Below are 26,836 nucleotides of genomic sequence, written 5' to 3'. Positions count from 1 at the left end.
TGTGAGAAAGATTTCTGTTGGCAAAGATGACAACTGTGCAACTTCTGAATTTCTTGATTTTTTTTTTTTGTTTGTTTGTTTGTTTGTGGGTTTTTTTTTGTTTGTTTGTTTGTTTTTTTCCCACTGGCTCTGTGACCAGTGTGTTGGGTTGGTTGATTGGTTTTGTGGATTTTTTTCACTGGCTTTGTGGCCAGCCTGATTTTTGCCTGTTCTTTGCCTTCTCCTTGCTGTCATAAAGCATCATGTAAAATGGTGTTATAACAGTGATCTTTACAAACGGCAGTTCCTTGCAAAAAAACTGATTGTTTCCATCTCCAGTTAAGACGTGAGAAGATTGACCTTGAAAATACTTTGGAACAAGAACAAGAAGCGCTAGTGAATCGTCTCTGGAAGAGGATGGATAAACTTGAAGCAGAAAAACGGTTTGTCTTGTTGTAGTGTGCTTTCTTTAATGCCATGTTATAAGAACTCGTTTTGGGGCGGAGAAGAGATGATTAATACCTTACTTTCTTCTTCATGTTTAAGGACAGTTTTGTTAATGTGACTCTGAACCTTGACTGGGCCCTTAGAAAATGCCCGAGCCTGGGTGAACTGCAGGTTTTGTAGTTTTATTTTACTGTAGAAGGTGCTCTGAAGAGCTATATGTGATATTCGACAGTGGTAAATTCATAGTAGGATGGGCTATTGGTAGCATTTTTGTACATCTTAAGATTCAAAGCCTTATTTAAGCCAAACCATTTCTGGTTTAATTTGTCTCTGAATGTGTGCCTTCTTACAAGAAACTATGGTGGAGTCAGACCATGCATTAGTACCATGTTGTGTGGTACAAGTGAATAAGAGGCCATGTTGTGCTTGCATAGTGCTATCGCTGCTCTTCAGGGCAGAGTCATCATCATCATGGCCAGTCAACAGGTTTCTAGTGAAGAACAGTTTCATGCTTTCAGGCTGAAAAATTCATCATATCTTAACTCCAAAAGTAATCATTTGGAGCAATGAATATCTACCATATTGTTATTATAAGAGAAGTTCATTACTCCTGAATTTACAGTCAGTTATTTCAGCTTTTAGGTATTTGAACCCTTGACTATATGGAATACCTTTTAGTTTGGAGATTTAAAAAAAAAAAAAGACAGTGTGACTATGCTTCAGAAAATGTCTGTGATGTTTCCTCTTTTACGGTGAAACACAGAAAAGCTTGTGTTTCACCCTAGACATACTTTACTCATGTTTTCATCTTGGATATGTGTTCTTCCTCTAAGAATGTAAATACAAAAATTCACAAGAGATTAAATTAATTTGATTAGAAATTATTTTGTGGAATAAGTACTGTTTGATTATAAAACTGACATAACCTATATAGTTCAGAATTTGTTTTTCCTGAACAGAAAACCTTTGGAAGTGTCGTATCTGAATATTTCAGAAAATTTGTCTGTGCTTAGACAACAAATTTTACCTTTTTTTATTCTTGAGTTAAAAAAGAAGACTTTATAAATCCTCCCAAAATTCTCTCCCCAGTGACAGTAGTTAAAGTAACCCTTATATACTTGTCAGAATCCTTGCAGTGGGTTTCTGGGGGTTTTAAGAAGGTTTATTTTCAGTAGAACTGAAGGTGAAGTTTGAACTATTTTTCATGCAGAATTTTGCAGGAGAAATTAGACCAGCCAGTATCTGCTCCACCATCACCCAGAGACATATCAATGGAGATAGATTCTCCAGAAAATATGATGAGACATATCAGATTTTTAAAGAATGAAGTGGAGAGGTTGAAGAAACAACTGAGGGCTGCACAGTTACAGCGTGAGTAAACAACTTGGTTTAAATCTTTTTAGGTTTGTGAAATGCAAGATTTATATATATATACTTCAATGAGTTTGAATTTAAGGTAGAAGTAGAAAAAATAGGGCATTTGGGATTCAAATATTTTCGTAATTGCAGTATTATTGCTTCTTGATGTATTCAGGTGCAGTTTAGGGGTTTTTAGCTTTACTAAAAAGGTGTCTGGAAGAATCAATTTTTTCTTTAATATCTTGGGCCAGAAGAAATGTGTTTATCTTTTTTAAGAAATTTCTATCTGGATTTCATCAGTTCTCATTGTCTAGTGCCTAGTTCTGAGTCAGTGGCATTATATTTCAATTAATAAGTGAGTAGATACCTAACCACAACAGAAGAGTTTGGGTAAGTGGGGAATGAGAAGTGTTTTCCCCCTCTAGTGTGCTGATCTTGACAGGCTAACTGCAATATTTCTACTGCTGTTTAGGAGAAATAGCTTGCCAGAGGCAGTCACCTTCCTTAAATACAGAGATGATGGGATTTTGCAGAGGCCTTGTGCAGAAGTTTGTGGTATTAATAATTTGTGTCAGTTAAAAGAAGATAAGGGCTGCTTATCTTTGTACCTGCCAATTCTGCACTGCAGCCTTCACTTGCTGAACTTCAGGAGGAGAGCAAGGCCTTAGATTCAAAGTACTCTGTACAAATTTAGCATTATTTCATTTCAAGTGTTCTTTATTAAGTGATTTATCTTTGAATTTCTGTGATTTAGAGTAAAAATTTAGAAGCATTTGAATTCAAATTCTCATTGAAAATAAAATCTAGGTTTTAAAGTACCTTCTGTGCATGAGCAGATTAAACCAAGCTTCAATATGAATAGCAATACTGATAGAAATAGTGGATGTGCTAGCTGGCAACCAGGTGAAACCGAAATGCATTTTCAGTTTCATGTTTGCAATATGTTTTCATTAGAGAATCTCTAGTATTATTCATAAGTACTTAATAAAATCTGCTTAGTGAATTCTGATATTGGAATTACATTTTGTCTTCCTGAAACACTTTTAGTCTAGGAACAGTTTCGATAAATAGTAGTTTTAAATAAGTGATGCTGTTACATTTAGCAGTGATACTTCCACAGTAGAGAGAGAAATCATGTATTGTTGATAGTTTGGGAGCAATATTCTAAAACAAATATTCTTTTGATTGAAGACTGTTTAAGTGATATTTGCTGAACTTGTTTAGAATTACAAACTCAAATTGCACTTTGGTGTGCATAGTAAACCACTTGTTGGCTTTTAATATCAGTACACGTCCTGTTGGCCAATCTCTATGATAAAAACGTGTAATTGAAAGAATGCTATAGCATACATAATAAGGTAGCAATTTAATACAAATTTGAGTGGTTTGGGTTTCAGAACTTGTTTTGTGCTTCCTCCTTTGAAAAGGAAATACACCTTTAAAATAATTTCTTCCACGTGTTGCAGTAAAATCTTTGCAACCATGGAACCACATTATCTTAATGGAGCATAAATCATTGTCGTCCTTCTTTGTGGTTTTGGTTTTATTATTTTCTTCATTACTTTTTTTTTTTCCTCTTCTTTTTTCAAATTCATTTAGGTAAATACTTAATACTCGTTTTGCTTTTAACCTTTTATTTCCAAAATCGGTAATTTATTTTAGTAGCTACTGTTCCGAATTGGGCATTGAACTATTGACTTAGAGATTTGAATTTTGAGTGGCCCATCCTAAGCATTTTTACACCCTCATTCTTGAAGTACTGGAGTAAAATTAGGCACAATGTATTTACCTGTTTGTGAATTTCAGTCAAATTTTAACAAAATTTGGAATTTCAGATTCAGAGAAGATGGCACAATATTTAGAAGAGGAGCGGCATATGAGAGAAGAAAACTTGAGACTTCAAAGAAAATTACAGAGGGAAATGGAACGTAGGGAAGCACTCTGCAGGCAACTGTCAGAAAGTGAATCCAGCTTAGAAATGGATGACGAAAGGTTTGTATTTTCTAGTGATCCAGATATGTTGGCATTCAGCTTCTTAATCAATAGTCATACTTATTTTTGAATATTATAGAATAAGTATTTATAGAAATAACCTGTATGTGGGTTTCATCTACATATCAGATTTCGCCATGGCCCAGGAATATTTTTAGTAGAATTGTGTCACACCTGTATAGAAATGGCATTATTTTTAACAATGAGAAAGGACATATTGTACCTGAGAATTGCTTAGGGTTTTGATAATACATATTGAAATAAATATAGCTGTGTAGTTGAGATTCAGGATAAGTCAATTATAGTACCTTTGTTTTGTTCCTAACTGGTAGGAATTCCGTGAGCTAGGCACAACATCCTTACTTAGGGCTAACTAGTCCTTTGCAGAAGTGTTTGATTTCCAAACCATAATATCCTTGATTTTTTTTTTTTAATTTTTTTTTTTCCTCTACTGCAAGCTGCATTGCTTACAGGATTAGTCTTGAGTTTTTCTTCATAATGCCTTTTAGTATTTTCTCACTTCATAATCATATGAGTGTTGTAACTTGAAAGAGGTTTTTCAGTACACTGACTAGAACATTCTTATTTCTTACCAAATACTCATTTTTTTGTTGTACTGTTTTACACTATTTTGGATTTATACTGGTCCCTTAAAAAGAAAGGTTAAAAGTTACCCTGTGCTGTGTATTCTTCTGATACTGAGCTATTTCTTCTTGAGTCATCAGTATATTTGATATAAGCCATAATCTACCAGAAACAAAGTATCAGATATTTTGTTTCAAGGAGCACACTGAAAGTTCAAGGTACTGTTTTCATTTCAATGAAATACTAGGCAACTAACACATATTGCAGTAGCATCTGGTATTAAGATGTAGTGGATGCTGTATAAATTGATGGAAACACAGGATTCTTGTGTTTGTGTAATGTAAATACTGCATTTACAGTATTTAAATTGTAATGTAAATACAGTTAAAATCTGAATCTATGTGAATTATCAGTATTAATCCAAAATTGCAGAGTATCCTATTTTTTTTTTTGTCAATTTCTTGTAGGTAGTGGTAATCAATAAAATGCAGTAAAATTTGATTAACTGTTCTGTACTTCCAAGAAATTTCATTGTTGTGTTGGTTTTCTTGGTACTACAAAAGCGTGACAGACTCACTCCAAAACAGGCATTCACAGTGTAAGTAATACAAAGCAAAGGGAAGGACAAAGCAGGTATTAGAGTGGATAGTCTTAGGAGAACTCTGTAGACAAAATAACTATGGAACTATGTGCAGTAATTATTTTAAAATAAGTTTTTGTCAGCTTACATTGTCATCCTAAAAATGATGGTGGTGATGGATTAGATATCTGTTTTTCAGTTTCATTCTGTTAGCTGATGGTACTTATTTTTTGTAGGTGGGGGTAGATTAGCTATTTTACTGAATGCAAAATACAGCTCTCCCTAAACTTCCTCCTCCTGACTAGCAATAACTTTGTCTTCTCAATCCTCCATCCTGTTCTCTGGAGTAGTAGGGAAATACCTGAAAACAGGAAGCATGCAAATGATGTGCTGCTGTTCCATATCACCTGATCCAGGTATTAAGATGACTTACAGAAAATTGTCTTTATGTAGAATAAAATATGATGAATATGATAAAATGACGAAGACAACTGCCTTGCTTTAATACACGTACTGTCTGCATTACGAGTTATTCAGTGTTGCAGAGGTGGTCCAGTCAGTTCAATTTTGCTAACCTTGCCACTGGTAGCTCTTCAGAAAACTTAAATTTTATTAAACTTTAATTTGCCAGTTTGGTAATTTTGTGGTGTTCTCTATTGCAGCCACTTGTATTACCTGATCCACCCAAACTTCAACCAGTTTTGGTATCACTGCAGTGTACTGCCTATGTTAGGTTGTGTGGCTTAGTAATATCCTGGTTTGAAAAGTAAGATACAGTAGCAAAATATGTTTCAAATAGTTTATGAAATGGCTTACAGACCCTGAAGTAGTCATCACTGTGAGTTCCACTGAATAGGAATATTTTTAATGCTGCTTCATGTTGCGGGTTTTTTGTCTGTGATTGGGAAATAAATGTAGCTACTAAGAATTTCTGAGAACATAGTGTTAGAAGGGGAGACAAGTCAGAGGGCTGTTAGATAGCTAATTTTGCCTGCTGCTCTACGAAGTACAGTAAAGAAAACACAGTTAAATGTAATAATATAAACCCTGATGCACTGATTTGCAACCAGATGTGCAGGAGATGGTGAGGAGGGGAGCCTCTTATCTAGGCAATGACTGAAAAATCTAGGTGGAGAGTCTTGCATAAGCAAGTCAACCTCAAAGCTGCTAGGCTAGTGCTTTGGGAAAAAATACATAAAATTACTATTGAGATAAAAACTAAGTGGCAAGTGGGAGCAATTGCTATGATTTTTACCTTCTTTTAGAAAGCACTTGATGGCTGTGAAGTTTCACTGTATTCAGTGAGTAAAGTTCAAATAAATACCACTGGAATTATTACAGGTGGGGAAAAATGCCTTGCCTGAGGTTCTGATCTGTTCAGTTTATGACTGTAAGAGTGGTAGGTGTCTTACAACACAACCTTTAGTGAGAGGAAGTCTAGGATTCAAAACTTTTGTCTGTTCCATTGATGAGATGAGCATGATGAGCAAATGGCTAAACGTATACACCAGAGGTATTAAAGCAGGGAACAGACAGGTTTTTTTAAGTGTGAGGCTGATAAGCTGTTGGAACAAATTATCAATACTTTAATGATTTTTTTTGCATCCCTTTTCATGATTTCAGATTAGTGTTGAATGCCCTTCTTGGAAAATACACTTCAGCCAGACAAGCTATTGAATAGTTCAATGTAGAAATTACATGTAAAGTGCAAAAATGTAGTTAAAGTCAGATCGGATGACATGATTTATACCTCTGGCCTTTAATATGTACTATTGTAATCATACACAACTCGTACAGTTTTAACTGCAAATGACTAAGGTATGTCCAGCTTTTTCTATTGGAAGTTAAGCTAGTAGCTGAGCCTTCAACAGCGATGAGAGCTCCTGTCATGACTTCGTAAAGGTGACTGGTCCTTCGTTCATCTAATGTGATTTTTATGGGAATTGAAAAAATCAGTGAAACATTTAAAACATGGTACATTTTAAAAGCTTTGATCTAATCATTCTTTACCTTTTTTTGTTAGATATTTTAATGAGATGTCTGCACAAGGATTAAGACCTCGCACTGTGTCCAGTCCTATCCCTTATACACCCTCACCAAGTTCTAGCAGACCTATATCACCTGGTAAATATTTAACCCAGTTTCTAAAATTATTGTATGCATCACACAGTAATGAGCCCTATTAATATGTTTAGGTCAGTAGCCTTTCAAAGCTAGTCTGGGGGAAAAAAGAAATTATCATAAATGTAAGAATAGTTTTGCTTTAGATGTCTTCTAGTGCAGCATGTTTTCAGATGGTTCTATTTTGCACTGTGAACAGATACTAAACATCGGTTAAGTAGCTATCACTTGAAGTTTTATTTCTTTTCTCTCTTTTTCTCTCCTATTCTTTCTTTCTTCTTCCTCCTCTCCCCCATCCCCTGAAGTTGCCCAGCAGATTGCATAGTTCATACAGATTTCTGGAGTTTGATGAGCTAGTAATGAGGATGCTGTTGTGCTCTGAATCAAAACTTCTTATAGAAGTGTAATCGTAAATGTGTTTGGAAAAAAAAGTCAATTTCCATTTCTCTTTAGTAGAGAAGTGGCTTTTGTGCTTCTATTTTCTATTGTAAAACAGTAACTATAAAATTAAGAATTCCTGTCCCTAGTACTTTATATAAAATAAAGGCAACTAACCTTTTCTGAATTTTTACTTACTTAGTATATATATATTTTTTTTTAACTCAAAGGAAATGTATTTTTGTTACTAACATTTACTGACAAATTTAAAATCTCTTAAAATTGCTCTTGGACATTCGTTAAAAGTTGATGGCCATGGATGTTGTATGTCTATCACAAACTCACTTGGATGTAAAGAAGTGAATCCCACATGCCCTGCTTTCCCAAGTTCACGTTTAGAACCTGTTGGACAGAGTCCTACAGTAAGGGCAAATGAGATGTGCTCTGTATTGACACATTCTGCAAGGTGGGATTGAGATATTTTATTGCACAGGTCTGCTAGAACATACAAAATGTATTTAAACTGTAGTTTTCAAGATTGACTTTAGTTTTTCAGAAGGACTCAAAACAGTTTTTATCCAGGTGTTGCAAAAAGACTAAGCATATGTAAAAACTAGCTGTGGTCATAAACCACGTTACATTGTTAGAGATTAACATTTTTTCGATGTTCTGCAAGGTATGTTGCCGAGGAAATGATACATATTTTCTTTGTCCTGTAACTGCATGTACAGAAACATGGTTATGCTAACAAGTGTTCTGGAGTAACTACTGTGGGCGTTCATGGTTATACATGTGCAGCCTTCATAATAATACAGTATTCAACTGCATATTGTATCTGCAGTCCTCACAGTGGTTATAATTAAAGTTATGTGTAGGAAATACTATCTGGTCATTTATAGACTTGCACACTAGATTACCTAGAAATTGACCCAATTTAGATTCTGATGTGTCAGTACAGGGTTACTCTGCTGATTTGTTCCTGCACTGAGGCTAAGGCACATTCCTTGTTGCCTGTGGACTTCCCATCAGTAGTTGATAGAACAGTGCTTTATTCTAGTGGGAATTACATCCCACAGACAAGGGAAGAAAAAGTCAAACACAAAGCTGAAACACATTCTGAAGCAGTTAAAAATAACACAGCTGAAATGATCGTTTCTAACAGAGTTCACAGTTTTGGTAATGTTGGTACAGTAAAGGTTCCAGGCTAGCACTTCTGCACAGGCAGCTATGTTATTATTCACATCTGATAAATTAATACCCATAGTTTGGAAGTGTCAGACTTCAGACGGGTAGAAGCAGTATCTTTTTAGAGACCTAATGAGATCAATGGGGAATTTTGTACAGCTGTCTGGTATACATGAATGCAGTAAAGGATGAAAACATAGGGTTTGAGACTACTTGATAGTTGAATTAATACTGTAAGACACTATCAAAAGTGTCAGCACATATTAATACAACAGTTGTATTTTGCACCTAGTAGTTGTATGACTTGTCATGTTTCTTTTGGGGAATAATGTGCCTGAATTTGTGAAAACATAATTTGAAACCAATTAGAAATGCTGTCATTTCATATGGATAGCTGGTCAGGTGTAGTGGGGAAGATTCTGACTCCTGAAAACTCCAGAGTCCTTTGCGCTTGTGTGGCTTGAGATGCTGCTTTTGAGGACTCTTTCAAGCTGAGATACTGATAAGATTTCTAGCACAGTTATGGAACTTCAAAGACTGTGGAAGTATTGCTGCTCTAGGCCGCTGGCAATTAGTTACTCTAATTACCACTTAGTCTTTAGTGTAGTTAAACTGTTTATGCTTTGCTTCTTCAGCTAGGCTAGGTAGAGATTTTGGGCTGCAGAGATAAAGCTACCTTGGATCTACATGCAGTACTCTGTTATTGTTTCTTTGACTGCTACCTAGACTTGCATTTGTAAAACTTTTGGAGCTGGTTTATCCCAAAGCAGTCTAAAATTGTAGTGTTGTGAAGGTGACTTGAAGTGTATTTTTTGCCTTTTACTCTCTTGGGCTCTTGTCTCTGACTTGCAACAGATTGTCACCTCCCTGAACATTATTTTGTTTCTGTCCTTGCCCTTACAAAAACACTTTATTAATAAAACGTGTGCTGTACATACGATTAGATTGTATAGTCAAAAAAATCAGATTAATTTTGTTAATTTGTATTGTTTAACTACTCTAAAGGGCCAGTGATTATATTGGAGTTGCTTGTAATTTGCACCTGGCATGCATTGTAGATGTAGCAGAATCAAACTTTGAATTGATTAAGCAAGGGGAGTATGTTTTCTTAGATGACTTTATTAGTGACCTGAGGCTTGGTTTTTCGCCCATCCTCCAAGATCTCGCCTCATCAGTTGTAGGCAGAAACACGGATACATGTAGTTAAGGACAAAGGTGGGTGTTGGTGCGTAGTGTAGCCGCAATGGCATTGTTTTACATTGATTCAATTTTGAAGTGTAAAAACTGTTAAATCCAGTGTGCTGCTGTAGAAGTTTAATACACCATTAAACATTTTTCTTGGTCATAGTTCTCTAAAGCAGTTGCTAGTGTCTAATACAGAACAGCTGGGAAAAGTCTCCTACCTTACTGATATTTTTATCAGAAGACAATAATGAGCTAGAGGTTTTGAAAATGTGCTATTTTGAGAAATACTCAAAATGTTCAGAACAGGTCTGAACTTTGAACACTTAGCAGTTGCTGTTTCTGTTTATCTGCTTTTTTGTAAATTAGTTCTTAGAGAACGGAAATATTTAGGTGGAAGAATTAGATATTTGCACTTTTGAATACTAGGATTTCCGTAATGTGGATAAAATGAATTTTCAATGTTAGTTGCTAGCCTAGTCCAGCTAGCAACTAATCCCGGAATGGTTTAGCTTCACAGCCCCGAAGATCTTTGGGTCCCTGCCTGTAAACACCAAGGCAAAACAGGAGGGAGCCTGGGTGTGCATCTGGTATGTCTTGGAGGAGCCACCTACATCCAGTTTCTTTGTGGAAGCTTGTAGTACCCCAGTGCTAGATGGCTTCTCAAGGCACCACCTCTCTACTTCTTCAGGCTGTATGTGTTCAGGGAGCCATTTCCTCTGAGGAGAAGGCTGGATGGAAATGCTTGTAGACTAAAACCAAGCTACCAAGGGAGCCTTACATCATTTATGTTAAGTGAAAAATTGTGTTTAACATTGTGTAATGTATGTTTTGTAACATATCGTAGTAAACCTACAGAAGAAGAAATTAATTCTACATCACAGTTTTCAGTTCAATGAGTATTTTTAGATGTCTGATCTGGTGGTGGTTACCATTTCTTAACCTGTCATTGATTTAATTTTAAATTAAAACATTTAAAAAACCTTCACAAATTGGTTTGTAATATAAACAAGAATGTTGATGTTAGCTTGTTTTAACAATTTCTAGGTCTGTCATATGCAAGTCACACAGTTGGTTTCACACCACCAACTTCACTGACTAGAGCTGGAATGTCTTACTACAATTCCCCCGGCCTCCATGTACAACATATGGGACCATCCCATGGTATTACAGTAAGTATTTAAAATAGTAAATACTTGTCAGTTTGTTTTCTAAAAGTTATAATTGCTTGTCCTTAAGCTTTTTTACAGAACATTTTTGTAAATGTTTGTTTTTGTCTCCTTACTCCAAGATATCTATTGCTGCTTTCTTCAATCCTGATTTTCCTCTTCACCCCTCAGAAACTGATTCTTTTTGGAGAACCTTATTTTCTGCAAAAGAATAGGATGTATAATCATCTTAAGGACAGTAAATAGGTATCATCTTATGGCTCAGCAGGCAGGGTGTGAGAAGTGATGTTCTAAACTACTAAGCCTATCCCGGGAAGTAAAAGCATTGCTTTCATTTTTCTCCTAGTCTCCACCATCTGACGGATGAGTCATCTGAGGTTGCTCCAAGCTCAGGTTTTCTTCAGGATGACACAATGCTACCATCATGTCACTGTAACAGGCAGTTAACTCTTACTTTCTGTTCTCATAATATAAGCATTTGTTAGGGCAATTTCTCCTTTCAACTGGAATGATTTCTTTTTACCTGTGATGTTTGATGCATTTCTACTTAATCATGTTAATTCTAAGTATTTGTGGAGCTCAGTGAGCGAACAGAGCCTAAATATTAACTATTTAGCAAAATACCTTATAGTTGTATCAAGACCGTTTTATTTTTCTCAACAGGTATGGTAGTATGTAACTATCCTGCAGGGTTTTTACATATACTTGTCATTCTTAGATATGAAAACATGTTTCAATAGAATTTTTAGTAGAAAGCTACAATATTACTGCTTCTAAAATTGCTTAGGCGAATGTGCAAGAATGATTGTTGGTTTCATTTAGCAAAGATTGTTTGGAACTCTACAGTAGTGGTTAGAACAGGAAGGAAGCTGGAGTTCAGCAGTAAGGTGGAATCCCAGTCTGTGTCATGTGAGTTAGTCACAAGGTCTTTGTGCTTCTGGAAAACGTGGCACCTAATTTTATAAATAGGGCTTTCAAGGAATTTGTTCTGTTAAGTCTTTGTGAAATAGTACTCTTCTTGAAACTGTAAATTAATTGGTGTCACACTGAGTTGCTATGAAAAAGAACGTCTTCAGGACAAAATACTAACTGTTTTGAGAAGGGTTTTGGTAAGTAGCTTTTGGCTTTGTCTCAATACTGAAACTGGATCTCTTCGTATTATTAGATGTACGCAAACGCAATAAATGACTTTAAATGTTTCAGAGACATCAATCAGTTGTCAAGAATCCCTTGGCTTTTCACATAGAGCGTTTATACGCATAGTTACACAGAAAAATAGATGTTATGTACATTATTTGACTAAACTGCAGTTTGATTCTTGACTTTTTTTTTTAATCTCCATTACAGAATAAATTGTCTTTACTTGTAGTACATTCCGTATAGCACTATAATCATGTTTTTCGACAGAGCTGATCATCTGTGGTTGGTCACTAATTGTGGGTGGGTGGTTTGTCATGCCATGCGGTTCTTGATTAATGCTAACTGTAGGTAAGTAGTGAGTGTTTTGGTTTCAAAAGCACAGAAATTAGTGTTGTATAGTGTAGTTTATATTTTTACATTGCTAACATTAAAGCACATCTCCTCCCCCTGCCACTGGTTTGTAAAGATAATAATGGGTTTTAAGTCTTTGTGCAGGTTGTTGAAAATCTGTGGTTTCTGTTGAGGGGAGCTCTCTAACTGCTTTACTCCTGCAGCTCAAAGGGTTGTTCTCCAATACTTTTTGTTCTCCAAAGAACAACTCGTGTTATGTTTTGGTCTTGCTCCAGTGTGCAGGCTAAAAGTCTTTCAGAAAGCTATTGATTCTGGACAGGCTTCCTGGCATTTGAAACACTTCCACCCACGCTCAGGTGCCACATAGTTGGACTTCGTATGCCAGCAGCATAAAAAGGTTCATCAGCACCTACTGGTTGGGAAAGCACAACTGGGAGGTGATGTCTCTACTTCATCTCTCATTTCTTTTTAGGTTGCTGGTCATCATAGGTAAATGTATCTTCAGGACATATATGCCTTATGTTCATTTCCTGCAAGCTGGCAGGAAGGAATGGGCGTTCCATTTGATGTCAGAAGTACTTCCTCTTTCTTTTGCTATTCCATTTCAGAGTAGCATTTATTTTATTTAACAATTGTATTGTGATTCTTGCAATGTTTTGAAATGGAGTCTTCCCACAGAATTGCTCAGATTTTTGTTATTTTTTTGTTGTTTTGTCTTGTTTTTTCCTTTACTGAGCTCAATAAATTGATTAGAGGACTTGCACCTAATGTTGTTCAGGAGTGTGTTAAACATAATTTCAATATTTGTTCCGCAGAGGCCTTCACCACGAAGAAGTAACAGCCCTGACAAATTTAAACGTCCCACTCCTCCTCCTTCTCCAAACACGCAGACCCCAGTGCAGCCACCTCCGCCACCACCTCCGCCACCTGCGCAACCTACGGTCCAATCCGCAGCACCGCAGTCAGCCACTTTTCAACATTCAGTGCATCCCTCCTCTCAGCCTTAGTGCATGTGCTCAGCAGTCTTTATGTCAGAAGTGGACTCATAACATGGAGCAGTTTACTAAAAGCCAAAGGCTTACTTGGCATATTTGGATTTGACTTATTTGCACTGAGGTTATATAGGCTTCACTGTTAATTGTGTTGTAAACGTTTGTATAAAATGCAGCCAGTGTTGTGGGTCTACAACACTAACTTAACAAAGTTTTCCATCAGTGTTTACTTGAACTACATGTATGTCCATTCTCTGGCTGGAACATTTGCTACTCTGTTTGGTAATACGGCATTATGTCGTTTTGCTTGGCTCCAAAGCTTCATTTTCCTGGCTTTTAGGTTTGTAAAATTAAAGGGATACCTTTTTATATTTTTTCATGACAATTTGCAGAAAACTAAAGGCATGATGGGCTCTATGATAAATTCTGAGACATTACAGTGTTTACCAAGCTTACGGAAAATCAGCACTACATTTCGTAACAGCTTCTAGTGCAAAAGTGAGTCAGACACCCTAATCAGTGCCCAAGACACATTTTATTGTGTAGTAAATAAGCTTAATTCAGCACACAGGACACATCCATACTTCTGTTACAAGCACCTCAAATGTATGGTACAGTCAGAAAATTTTACAGTGAGGGAACTGGCTTGTTGGAGTCTGTGGAATGTACAATTCGTGGACCTTAAGATTTGATGATTTCACTTGACATTTACGTTAACCTGTAAGCTGCCCATACTGTGTGATCTGTCACAATTAACTTCGGTAAGTGTGGTCCTGCCCACAGGTTACTGATAGCTGATTAAAGTGTGCTCTTTGATTTTTTTGCTGCAGAAGGCAACGTGATTGTAGAGAACAGCTGATGATATTTTTTTCCTTGTTAAAATATATTAATTGTGATTCCCCTGAAGCAAAGTTTGAACAGGTATTTTAAATGTTCAAAAGTCTGTTAGAAAATAAGATACGAGCATATAGGAATATATTGGCGTAACAGCCAAAATGTTGTATTGCTTGGTAGAAACAGAGTACAAGAAAGTAGCACAACATGGCACTAATGAATGCTTCTTTAGCAGCCTAAGCCGGTACAATGTATAAAAGAAATGTATTCTGAATACATTCTTTCCATTCATTTAGCACAAATAAATTGGTTTCACTTTGCAGTGGAACAAAGTGTCACTTCTTGATATTGACATCTTACTCGGTTACATTTTTTCTGAGGTTCCTGTGGAGTACTGAGGTTTATGCATTATTGATGATTTGAAGTGGTTTACCTCATATATGTATGGATATGTGGGCCATGGAAAATGACAAGAGAATGTTTATTTTATGAGAATATGTATGTGGCTATAATCAGAGCAGAACATGAGTAATTTATCTTTTGTTTACAAAAGTTTGTTTGACATGCCTAGTGCTTTATTAAGGACATTTTTAAGAAGGAAGTACAGCATTCTGGTGGTATACTAACACTTGTACATATATTTTCATGTTTGCCGCTCACCTATTCAATAAGAATTGAAAACTGAAAATCTTTATTAAAATTAGTGCTCTAAATCAAAATAGTAACTTAACGTTGCAGAAGGCTACGCTTAAGGCAAGACTAGAATTTCTTCATGGTAGCTATGTAGTTTCAGCTCCGAGAGGATTTAGAGAAATGCATATCAAGTCTATTACACTTCTTCAACCAATATGGGATCAAGTGCATTATCAAATCACATTAGTTATGGTAGTGACTCCCTAAACAAGTGATTCTCAAGATTGTTACTTACCTAAAATTTGACCAGTGCTTCCATCTGAAAATCATTGACTAGCAGATGCTCACCTTTCCAGAGAGGTAATTCAGCTGTGAGCATTGTAATTAAATAGAACTCCTGAATCAGTGATAGGATTACATGTGAGAAAATTACAGGCAGTCAGAGGTGGGACTAAGGTCAGGATAAGATTGATCTAGTTTTCCGCTTGTCCTTTTGTAAACATAAGATGAATAAAAAAATATATTCTTTTATAAGTAGGATTCTAGCTCAAACATACTACTGTTTGAAATGGTGCCCCCTTTCTGAAGTGCTTTGAGATTCTTGGACATACTCTACAGAGTGGAAGTTCAGTGGTGGTAGTATAAGTGCAGGGGGAGGGAGGAGAGGTTTGAGAGTGTCGTTTTAAGATCTTAAAATGGAAAATTGCCTAGAATAATTTACATTTGAAGCATATTCCAAAACTGAATTTGTGTAACCCAAGTTCAGCTGCTATAAAGTGTCTTAATGAACTCTCCTTATTATTCAGTGGGACTGTTACCAGAGGAAAATAAAGAACTGACAAATGTATATTAAATCTTGAAAGTGTAACAAGGCACTAAGTTGGCCTTACCTGAGAACATTGAACAAACATTTGCTTGCAATCAGAAGTGTTAAACTCTATTTGTAGACTTTTTGAATAAGATGAGACATTGTGCACAACCATCTCCTAATAAATGTAAATGGATTTTCAGTTTTCCTTGTGAATTATATTCATGAATTACAACTCTGCAGCTGTGATTTTATCCAGTCTTCTGTAAACTGGAGAAACTCACTTGACAGTGAGGTCCAGCTTACTATGTAGGCTTAAGTGCTTGGCTTCTTTAGTGCAGAAGCACCTGGGTGGGTTTCTGTTATCTTTTTCATTACTAATGCTTATCAGTTGCGCACTGCATCACTAGTTGTGTAAGGCCACAGAACATTTAGCTGTGATGAGCATTTTGTGAGTGTACCCCTTTACAGCTAAAGGTTAAAAAACAACACATCTTATAGCTGTTCCAGCAGTGCTGTCCTCTCTGACAATCGAGCAGCTTTCTTTTTACTTTTTTTTTTCTCAAGGCATCCATCTCTGAGATTGGAATGCAGCTGATACTCTGTAAAGCGTTGAGTGTTTTATCCATGGTTTGTTCCAGAGAAGTTCTTTGGAAGAAGAAGTGGGACTGCTCGGAAATAGTATTCCAGCTGACAGCCTGAGAAGATTGTTTTAATTACATGTACTCCTCTGAGAGCATATTCCCAAGGGCAGAAAGGGCTATCAAAGTTTTTTCAAGAACGTGTCAGTGCTTTTCTATTGCCAGTCACTGTTCCAGAGCTGAACAGAACAGGATTCCTTTCCTGTTAAAATGTTCACATTCGGGAATCCACCTGCCTGGGTAGAATTCTTGTACACTTCAGCTGGATGAAAAACGCGGTCTTGGGAGCAATGAGAAAGTGTCCTGGGATCTGTGCAAGTTGCACTGCTGACAGGAGACAATATAGACTATATTTTGTTAATAAATAGAAACTGATCATGGAGACAAATAAAAGAGCTTCAAATACTTTGTCAGTCAGAAAAGCTCATTCATTCATCCTCAGCATTGATTATTGCTTACTAAGAGGATGCATCCAGGGGCCTTGTTTAAGTCTTGTAGTGCTTTTTCTAATCCTAATGCTTCATTTTACAAGCAGCATGAGTTCTGATACTGTTCAACTCTTTTTGATGTTTCCTATTTGTTTCAGTCATGGCAATCAATTTCTTTTTGATCGTTGGGAGTCTACAGAGCATGGACTATGCAGAGCATGTTTCAAGCCATCTCATAAGAAACTAGAAGGTTTATGAGTCTAAGCTATAAAATTATAATACGTGCATATGTTACAACAACCCCCTTGAAGGGGAAGATCTGTCCTCTTGAAAAGAGAAAACAGAGCCCCTAATTACCAAATGACCTGTATGCATAGAGACAATCTGGTTTCCTCAGTTCCCTGAGAGAGCTGAGTTCCTCTCCCAGCCCTTTTTGGATTTGGACTAGAGTTCTTAATGTTTTTTTGTTGTTGTTGTTTGGGGTTTTTGCCTTTTTTTTTTTTTGTTGTTGTTGTTTTGGTTTTGTTTGTTTGTTTGTTTGTTTTTAGTTCCACCTCTCACTGTAATAAGTACTCAGGATACCCTTCATGTTCCTTTTGGGTAATAACCACTAGTCCCAGTACAAATAGAAGCTAAGAGTCAATGCCACTTTGTGGACTGGAGGAAGTCACTGAATATAGCAGACTGTGGCCTTTATGATGCAGTTGTAATACAAGTGTGCTTATATAGTTTTTAAGCAGCTGTTGCTGTTTTTACGTTAGTAGTGTGCTCTGAAAAAGAGATAAAACTATGGAGCTTAGTACTGCATTGACAGACAGCTGCTACATTAGGGAGAATAGAGCTTGTTCCTATTTGACTGGTTAGGCTCCAAAGAAAAGTACCTACCTCATACATAGGTTGGGATGATGTGGCCGCAGGGTCATCAGAAACGTTGTAGCTGTGTTAGGTTTTGTTCTGCATTTATTACCTGGATAGGAGACTTTCCTCACTGGAACAGGGCTCCGGAGGTTATAAAGCTTTTATGGAGGAGGGCTGGGGAGTTAGGACAGATGGCTGAAGGTTGAGTTGGAGAAAACTCTGTGTCCCTGTATTAAATTGCTTCTCAAAGTACTCTTTGGCTTGGCCTGGGGATTGCCTCCACTAAAACTACGCTTATTTTTCTGTATGTTTTCCTTTCAAAAAAAGCTATGATGCAGTTCTTAAGTTCCTGGCATTGGAGAAAAGGAAAAAAAAAACCACAAACCAAAAGCCCCCAAACAAACAAAAAAAAGAACAATTCCCTTTCCCACAGGAATATTGGAAGTAGTCTTCTTTGTGCAAAGGCAGGTTTTCTCATGATAGAAATTAATGCTGTATCTATGAACGAGGGTATCTTATTCTAGTAGTGAAACCTAAGCTGTCTGAGGCACTTTAGTTTGTGATTGCTGACTTTTGTTTTGGCAGGTGTTTCAGATGAAATCCAAGCCTCCTGTGGAGGAAGGAAAAATAAAAAATAAATCACCTGACAGATGTGGACTGTTCCTTTCCTGCAGAAATACAGCAATTTCCTCAAATGCAGGTGAAAACGGAACAAGCGTCCTTGAGCTTTTCTGAAGCTTATATTTCATTTCAGTACCTTGGTGCTTGCTCCTGTGTTTTTAGAAAATCTACAAAGCCTCATTACAGGTTGGTTGGTTGGCTAGCTGGTTATTCCTGTGTTTTCCTCTTCGGCGTGAAGAAAGCCTGATCAAATTTGGATAAAATATTTAAATCCACTGGTTAACAAGTGGCCAACATGCAGTTTTGTTGCGCATGGATCCCCGTGGTGACTTCAGAAGCATTACACTGTGTTGGTGTGAATCGGATCTTACCGTTGAAAGAACCTCAGATACAAAGAAATTTGGTTTTATTTTGTTATTTTTTTGAAGCAGGTTACGTTTTATTCCTGTATTAGCTGTTTTACTGCTTTGTTGTATATCTGAAGGTGTTTACATATATTTGTAATTGTTACGGTGTGTCTGTAATCAAGCTCATCTGTGCCTTCACGCAGATTTCCAATAAACACTTGATTTTTTTGTATTTACTTGTATGAAAGACTGTGGGGTGGATGTATATTTCCTTCTATCTGTTCATCTGCCATCACTGGGAAGAAGAGGAGGAAGATGAGATCTAGGAATCGGAGAAAGATTTGTGCTTTTCTTTATTTTTGCTGTCTTTAATTGTAGTTGGGCTATTGCTGGTATTTTCCCTTAAATGGCTGAGTGGGGAACCTGGGGATTATCAGAGTGGCATAATAAGGTTTGTATGAGAGGTGCTTCTCACTTCAGATTAGGTGACTATTCACAGTATAATCATGCATGCTTGACTTACCAGTTTTGCTTCTGTCTTGGAAGAATGTAGCTACATTTCTTGAGCTGTTATTGTGGGAAAATTCCTGAGTATCTCTCTCCCCCTGAATGAAACATGTATGTTTAACCTTTTACAGCTGCCTTCCAGGGGGAGTTAGGGCTACAGCAAGGACTGCAGTATCTTTTGATCTTACTGTGCCTGCTTACCTTGAGGGTACTTTCTGATGATTGGGGAGTAGTAGATTTTGTTTTTGTTTTTTTTCCTCCAGTTTTTCTAAGCTCACAGGGGCAGAGATGTATGTGTGCAAAGTTACAGGAAAACCTATGTGTTTGAGTCTAAAGCAGTATGCAGCAGTACAGCTGCTTTTCTGTAGGTAGTGAGGAGAAGGAAAAAAATGCTTTCTTGCCTGTGTGCATGCTGTTTATTTTATAGTTCAGAAAAGAGTGCTTTTGCTATTTCTTTTTACTAGTAAAGGTTACGGTATCTGATGGTCTACTTCAGCTTTTCCTGTAACCAAACCTAATTACAGTGAAATAGTTTCTACTGTTGATGGATTCAGTCATTTTCTAATGAAGGTTTGTCTTGAGAATCCACCTTGATACCTAGTTTTTTGCAATATTTTCTTATTTAAACATTAAGCAACTATTGCATTTAATAGTCAATATTAAACCCTTAACCAATGTAAATTTGTGGATGTTTTTGTTAATTGCAGTAAGTGCTTTCTTGATAGTGGGATATCATATTAACTGTCTTTGGACAGAAAGGAGAAAAGGAGGCATTGTGTACTATAACTACAGTGTTATAGTTGAATTATAAACTTTATAATATAATTATAAACTTGGCAATTGAATTGTACACTTCAGATGCCTAAAGGTGATGGTATGCATTCGTGAAAATCCTGTGTAATGTGTTATATTATCCCTTGTGAAATCTCTGGTTTTGTAACCTCTTATTGTATGCGTTCATTTGTCAACTTAGCACAGAGCTCACCTGTGTGACATACTCCGTAGGTTTTTTTAAGTATTACTTACTGTATCTGGCTGTATTACCAAGTTTCTGGAGTTAGATCTTAGTCTCAGTAGCACTTATTTGTGCTTATCCTGTATTCAGCATTTGAGTATTCAGCGTTTGAGTCTTGCTAAACTCACTGGTTGAATACACTTCTCTTTGTCTTGTTGTTCAGTTGCCACTCGGGCATATCTGTGTGATTGCATGCTCTGCTATAGTCAGCACAGACCTCTGCATGCAATGTAAAGCATGCTATTCCGTTTTGACCAGTAAAATCACAGCGTTATGGTGACTGCAAGTTCTTGGGCACCAGGCCACATAAATACTTCAATGAATGCTGATATAGCTGACCCATGTTACTATGTTTCTAGAGCACATACAGAGTTTCTAAAATGTCTTTATCTTCAAAGCCTGCATTGCAGATGGCTTTTAACTGAAAGAGGGTTGATTTAGATTACAAACTAGGTAGAAGCTCTTCACTGTCAGGGTGGTGAGATGCTAGATCAGTTTGCCCACACAGCACAGAGAAGCTGTGGCTGCCCCATCTCTAGCAGTGTTCAAGGCCAGGTAGGACAGGGGTTTGAGCAACCTGGTCTAGTGCAAGGTGTCCCTGCCCTTGGCAGGGTGTTAGAACTGGATGATCTTTAAGGTCCCTTCCATTCTATGATTCTTCTCTTTCCAGTGCTGCAAATGCTGAGCAATCAGTAGTTGTTCCTGTCTCTGGATGACATAGCCAGTGGGTCTGTGAACTGGATGAATAAGTTCTGTTGATGCTGTCTGTCTTCATGCATGTCATGTGTTTTCTTTCCTACATTTGTTTGAACAGAAGTCTGTTGCTTAATGTTTTCATAAGACCAGATGACAAGGGAAAAATTAGGCATGTGGTTGGTTTCATTTCAGGTTGTACTGTCAAGGTGATTTCCCCTTTAGATGGTTCCTTTGTGTTTCTTCTGGTGCTGGGAAAGCAAGTTCCCAGCATTGCAGGAGTTAAATTAGAAACTCTGGTAAACTGCTGAGCAGGAGAAAGAATGATGCATTGCAAAGCAAGCAATTTTAATGAGCCTAATTCTTCCCAGTATGTAAAGATGCTGGCTTGGATATCAGTTTCATGTGCTTTTGAGGCCATTTCATACCTTTCAAGGTATACAGTATATTCTTCAGCCCAGGAGCAATAGGAGGCTGAAGTCAGTCCTGTGTTTCCCAGGTTGACACTGAAGGTATGTACTGACAATTTGTTCACTTGAATGCAGGAAACACTAAATACAGGTACTGGGGGGGAGACTGAGATGGGAACCTTGCCTTTGAGCGTCAGGGCTCTTCATGAAAATCGGCTTATGGCTTTTCTTTACTTGCCTATGGGGAATAGTCTCCTCCTGTGAACCAGTGAACTGGCCAACTTTTTTTCCTTTGGGTGGTACAGAGCAAGAGTTGGGAGTATTTACAAGGAAGAATGAAAAGTGGATGCAAGATACGTCTTGTGTTTGCAGAGTGGAACAAGTTTAGTTTCAAATCCTTTGCATTAGTGAAGATGCTGTACAGTATGCCCCATATTGTTTTCCTCTAAGGCTTCAGCAAAATCTGGCACAGAACAATGATCTGTGGGAATGTCGAGTATCTGTTGTGTGACCATCTCCATGCTTCCTATCAAGGAGGGAAACACTGATGTCTAATGGGACCAATTTAAACTAGACAGTGTGAATGCTTTTTTGTGTCATACTAGAGATGAGTTGGAGAAACTACTGGAACCTCACAGAGCATCTGTGTGTAGCCAGCTGTATTTTTAATGTATTTTTGGGGCTGAACTTCGGAAGTACGCTGCTCCTACCTTTTTTTTCCCCTCAGTCTTTATAGTTAACATTCTGCTTTTCTCCAGTAACCAAAGGCCTCTTTGATCCAGTATGAAAAAACAGTGTTGTGAACTGTGCTCTTGCCATTCTGGATCTGAGTGCATTTTGACAGTTACTGCTGAATGGAGCAGGTTGTAACTCCATAGTGAATCTTAACACTGTCTTGGCTGTCAACAGCCAAAAAATAAATGGTGAAGAGGCCAATAATGAGTACTTTATCTTTCTATTTGCTGTGATCATCCTGGTTGGTTGATCTGCAGCACATGCTATTTACTTTTGCTTATTTCCTAGTGAGGGAACAAAGAAAGGTTACTAATATGAAGTAATTTTGCAGTTCATCTGAGATTGGTACCTGACTTTCTTTACAATATGCAGATTTGCTAATCTGCAGCACCAAATAATGCAAATTGGTTTGGATCACTTGTATGCGAATTTTTGCAGTTGTTGTGATATGGTAAGGGTTGGATGGTTACTTTCTTAATAGCTGCCCTTAGGAGTTGTTACTTCCTTTCTGTATACCTGACTGCACTGGGACAGTTGCATCATGCTCAATTACCCCAAGGGAGGCTGATGACCTCAGGACCTTCTTAGCCTTCAGGTGTTTCATGCTGCATAGTGGGGTGGATCCAAAGATGTGGAGGCCATTGGAGTCTTCCCATGCAGCGCAGGCTGAGGTTGGTTTGCAGCTCTTGGATTTGTAAACAAGCATGCTGTTAGCCCACCGGGTTTGGGGTACTCTTTAAGTGTTGGAGGCCTCCCCCACTCCTGGACATGAGAACGCAGGACATCATTTCTGACGTGCCAAAGGCTGCATATGACCCTTGACAATGAAGCATCTTTAGCTGAACTAAGTCATAATGTATGTATCAGTGTGTATTTTAGCAAATGGGGGAAAGAAAAGACCGACAGTGAGGTTTGGGACCACCATCTCTCTTGCTGTTACATGTCTTGTTTATCTAGTGCTACCTCTTGAACTAATCTATCAATTGTCTCTGCTCCAATGTAAATAAAAAAATATAGGATAGCCTTGGCAGGAGAGGAATTGAAGCTCCTAAATATGATCAAATCCTTAGCTGCAGCATTACATATCGGCAGAATCTTAATTTTCACAGAAACAGTAGCTAGAAATGAGTTTCTGTGCATGGCTGACTAAAATGATCAAAGCTTTTAAACACAATATACTCTCATGTTGCTTTTGCTTGTCAGGACATATTTCTGTATAGTTCTAAAATCACCTCTTCACTTTTCCTGTGCAGAGATTCTTGAGCAAACTGAGTGAACTGTAACTGGCATGAGTTTGATTTAAATTCATTTTCCTGAGTTTTCTTTCCAGAACAAGTGCTAGCTATGACAGCATACCAAGGAATTAAACCTGTTAAAACTTTCTGCATTCCTCACACTATTAAGAAACTCCAGGATTAGTCTGGCTGTTGCCTTGAATGTTTAATTAAGGACGCTTTTCCTGCTGTTAGTTCCTGAAGGTAACTAAGGAATTTCAAGTTAACTGTTTCGTATTGTGAAATATCATTAAGTTTCTTTAAAAATGTTCTGTATAGACTAAAGCATCTCCTCCTTTAGAGTGTATCTATATTGTTTCTGTGTAGCTGAAATGAATATCTGAATTAAGCGAGGAAACTGTCTTTTTAGCTGGAACACCCAAGAGCTTCCCAGAGATGCTCTGGCAATGTTGTACCCATGTTCCAGCAGACTCCATGATTTAAGGGATGATATATTGCAAGAACAATTTGTGTGAGTCAAAATTGCGTGACAAAACTTTGACTTCTGTTTTGTGATATACTTTAGAAATCTCCTTAATTGGAATTACAGCCCTTTGCCCTAAAATTCATGGTAACTGTAATTTCAGCCCAAATCTTACCTAGATTGTTGGGAAAACATGGACTCTTGGCAGCAATAACCCTTCTAAGCTTGTTTTGAACATAATGATTTTATATTTTTTTTTTCTAGAGAGAGATGTTACAGGGGAAGTATGCATGTATGTACTAATGTGGTTAGAAGTATCACTAATGTCCTGCCAGTTTTACCACCTGTCTTAACTTTACTCATCTGACTGACCTTTAAGAGAAAGGTAAAATCAAACCCATTTTGGATTGAATGCTATAGCACATTTTTAGCATTGCCAGCATGCAAGCAGGAGACCAGCGTGGAGACTGCTCGTGATAGGCTCTCATTTCAGAGTTAAACTGGTTCAGGCTTGTTCCTATGTTTGTGTGCAAGTGGTCCGAGGGAGAGTTGTACTAAAGGAAAATGGAAAGAAAAACATGAAGGAAACAATTGGCTTCTGTGCACACCATTTCCCGTGTCTACCAAGAGCAAAAACCCCTGGAGGGTTTTTACACTTTGAACTTTTAAAATTCAACATGGACTACTGTTTCCAGGGCAAGACTGTCAGGCAAGGAAAGAAAGACTTCGTTTCTGTTCTGGTGTTCAACAGTTTAACTTAACCACCGTCCATTTTACAGAACGTTGATTTGAATAATGAAACAAATCATTATGTGCAATACGTGAAAACCATTTGGATGCTCCAGGGGAATAACAAGGGCGAAGAGGGCACAATGTCAACAGAATACTTGGCTTTGCATTGCCTAATATTTGAGTGAGGGGGAAATCCAGCTTGTTTTCCAACAGGAAACAGACCAGATTTGCTAGTTTTATTAAATAACCTGGGGTTTCCAATTATTTTCATTTTACTCAGTCTTTACAGAACTGTTCTTTTGAAATATTTTAAATACTTTGCAACTTTTTCTCTGTTTCAGGTTCCTGTTTCAGGTATCTCCATTTTCCTGGGTTACCTCTTTGAAGGAAACTGTAAAAGTAATCTAGATTCTGTCCCAAAGAGTCCTAATGGTTAATTGATCAGAGTCAGGATGCCTCATGGTAGTAATCAAATTTGCTGGATTTACTAGGTCAAGCCATTAAATGCTGAATAAACTATACACTGTTGGAACTGATTGTGACTGAGGCAGTCTTTCAGGTTACAGTATTCACATCCTGAATAGTATGTACTGGCACAAGCAGCCAAAATGATAGCCTGCTTTTTTTGTGTGTGTGGTGTAATGAAAATGCATTTAAATCTCTTGCCTTTGTTTGATTTGAGTGGTTTTGGTTTGGGTTTGGTTTGGTTAACATGCTGCTGGGTTTATTTGCCTGCTGCTTGCTTCTCTTGCAAATCTTGCTGTTTGATCTGTGCTGCATTTTACCAATCTCCTATAATCACTGTGGCAGCTTTCCTTTACCACTGCAGAACTTTATTTTAGAGGTATTTTTTTCTTTAATAATACTAATGCCCTGTAATGTACAGATGACTGTGATCTTACCAAGCTTAGCTGTTACGCTGTTGTAGTCTTGTCTGCTGCTGACAGTACAAATCCCATATTCTGACATGCTTTTCAGTCTTTCACATTATGTTTTTAAAAACTGTTCTGGAAAGAAGAGTTTGTAATGATCTGGGCCTTTTTAAGGCACTGTCACTTACATTTAAGAATTGCCACCCTATTTAAAATCTATTAATGCAAGGAATCTTTTAAGTCTAATTTGGCAAACATCAATGAATCTTTGATCAGTTGCCCAAAATACTTGGATTTTTAAGGGCTTTAATTGACACTTATCTAGATATTGGGGTGAGCTGTTGTTCCTGTTTACACTGATGAATAAATAAAGACAGGTTATTTTGTACTTAGACAAGCAGAAATGAGAAGTGAGTTTGGTTGCAAATTCCAACTGGATGAGTGGACTTCAAAATTAGCTTTGACATCCTCTGCAGCTTCCAGAACATTTTGCAGTAGTCTGTAAACCAAACACTTCCTCCAAGCCTCAGGTCTCACAGTTCAGTGAAAGACACAACAGCATAACTCCCACAGGAGCAAAAGGAGTCAGGGCACTGTTCCCACTGCGTTTATGCCCTGATATTAAAGTTGTGCACAAGATGCTCAGGCTTTGCTTTCTTCCTCTACAATAAAGCCAAAAAAAATAGAGCTGACAGTAAAAGCCTGACACTTGCTGCAGCTTTCCCATCCAAGTTGGCCTAAGGCTGAGGTGGGGGGAAGTCTAGGTAAAGAGCAAGGATTCAGCAAAGACTGTTTTGTTTTCCCCTCCCAAGTGCTCTGCTGAGAGGCAGGGTTCCTGGCTGTGCCTCTTCTGTTTCCAGAGCAGTTACATAATTAGTGCAGGACTTCAAAGGTAGGTTAAAGGAAGCCATTAAGGATGTTTTCCATCTCTGAACTGGAAAAACTTAAGGTGGTTTGTCAGCCTACCATAAAGCAGAAAAGTTCCCATTAAGGAAAATACTTACTTACTGCAAATGCAGCTTTCATTCACTGTTGACCTATTCAAATTTAAAATTAACCTCTTTTTACCTGTTTTACCTCAACTCTCAACTCGGTTATTCTAAGGTTATGCTGTAAGGTTATTCTCCTTTGTGGCAGATATGTAAAATAGTACTTAAAATAAATAAGTATGTATTTCTACAACTTAAAGGAGTGGCATTGTCTGTGAAGACCCTGGGCCTGTATTTGGGATGCTGTCTAGTTGCATATGAAGTCTGTGCCAGTTGGTTTCTTAGGCAAATTATAGAGACTTCTTTTAATGACTACACAGGGGGTGGGGTGGGGAGAGAACAGTAATTTAGGAGGAAAATAAAAAGAGAAACTCATGTTTCAGTTCGCACACCTATTAGCTGTATAGGAATGCTTTGTGTGATGAATTCCAAGCCCGAGTAGAGATATCTGAAACAAACTTTCTCCAATGTCTCAACTATTTCCAAAATACAAAAGTAAGTATTGCCAAATAAGGCTGGGGTTTTGGTTTTGGTTTTGGTTTGTTGTTTTTTTTT

The 26,836-nt window shown here is 37.4% G+C and overlaps 1 protein-coding gene across 1 annotated transcript in view; it reads left to right on the top strand.

The window, feature by feature from the left end:
- CCDC6 (coiled-coil domain containing 6) overlaps positions 1–15,937 on the top strand; it is a 47,816-nt gene extending 31,879 nt beyond the window's left edge. Inside the window, exons 4-9 of the mRNA XM_057421491.1 lie at positions 319–422; positions 1,637–1,797; positions 3,621–3,777; positions 6,966–7,066; positions 10,856–10,980; positions 13,284–15,937. Coding sequence (XP_057277474.1) covers positions 319–422; positions 1,637–1,797; positions 3,621–3,777; positions 6,966–7,066; positions 10,856–10,980; positions 13,284–13,475 — 840 coding nt within the window. The 3' untranslated portion in view covers positions 13,476–15,937. The remainder of the gene's footprint in view (positions 1–318; positions 423–1,636; positions 1,798–3,620; positions 3,778–6,965; positions 7,067–10,855; positions 10,981–13,283) is intronic.
- Positions 15,938–26,836: the final 10,899 nt, after the last annotated feature.

This window comes from Pezoporus wallicus, unplaced genomic scaffold, assembly GCF_028554395.1.
Source record: "Pezoporus wallicus isolate ANWC-B61680 ecotype Strahan unplaced genomic scaffold, APGP_CSIRO_Pwel_v1 contig_4816, whole genome shotgun sequence".
Taxonomy (NCBI): domain Eukaryota; kingdom Metazoa; phylum Chordata; class Aves; order Psittaciformes; family Psittacidae; genus Pezoporus; species Pezoporus wallicus.
Note: the sequence above shows the minus strand (reverse complement) of the source record. Positions and strands in the feature narration are given on the sequence as shown.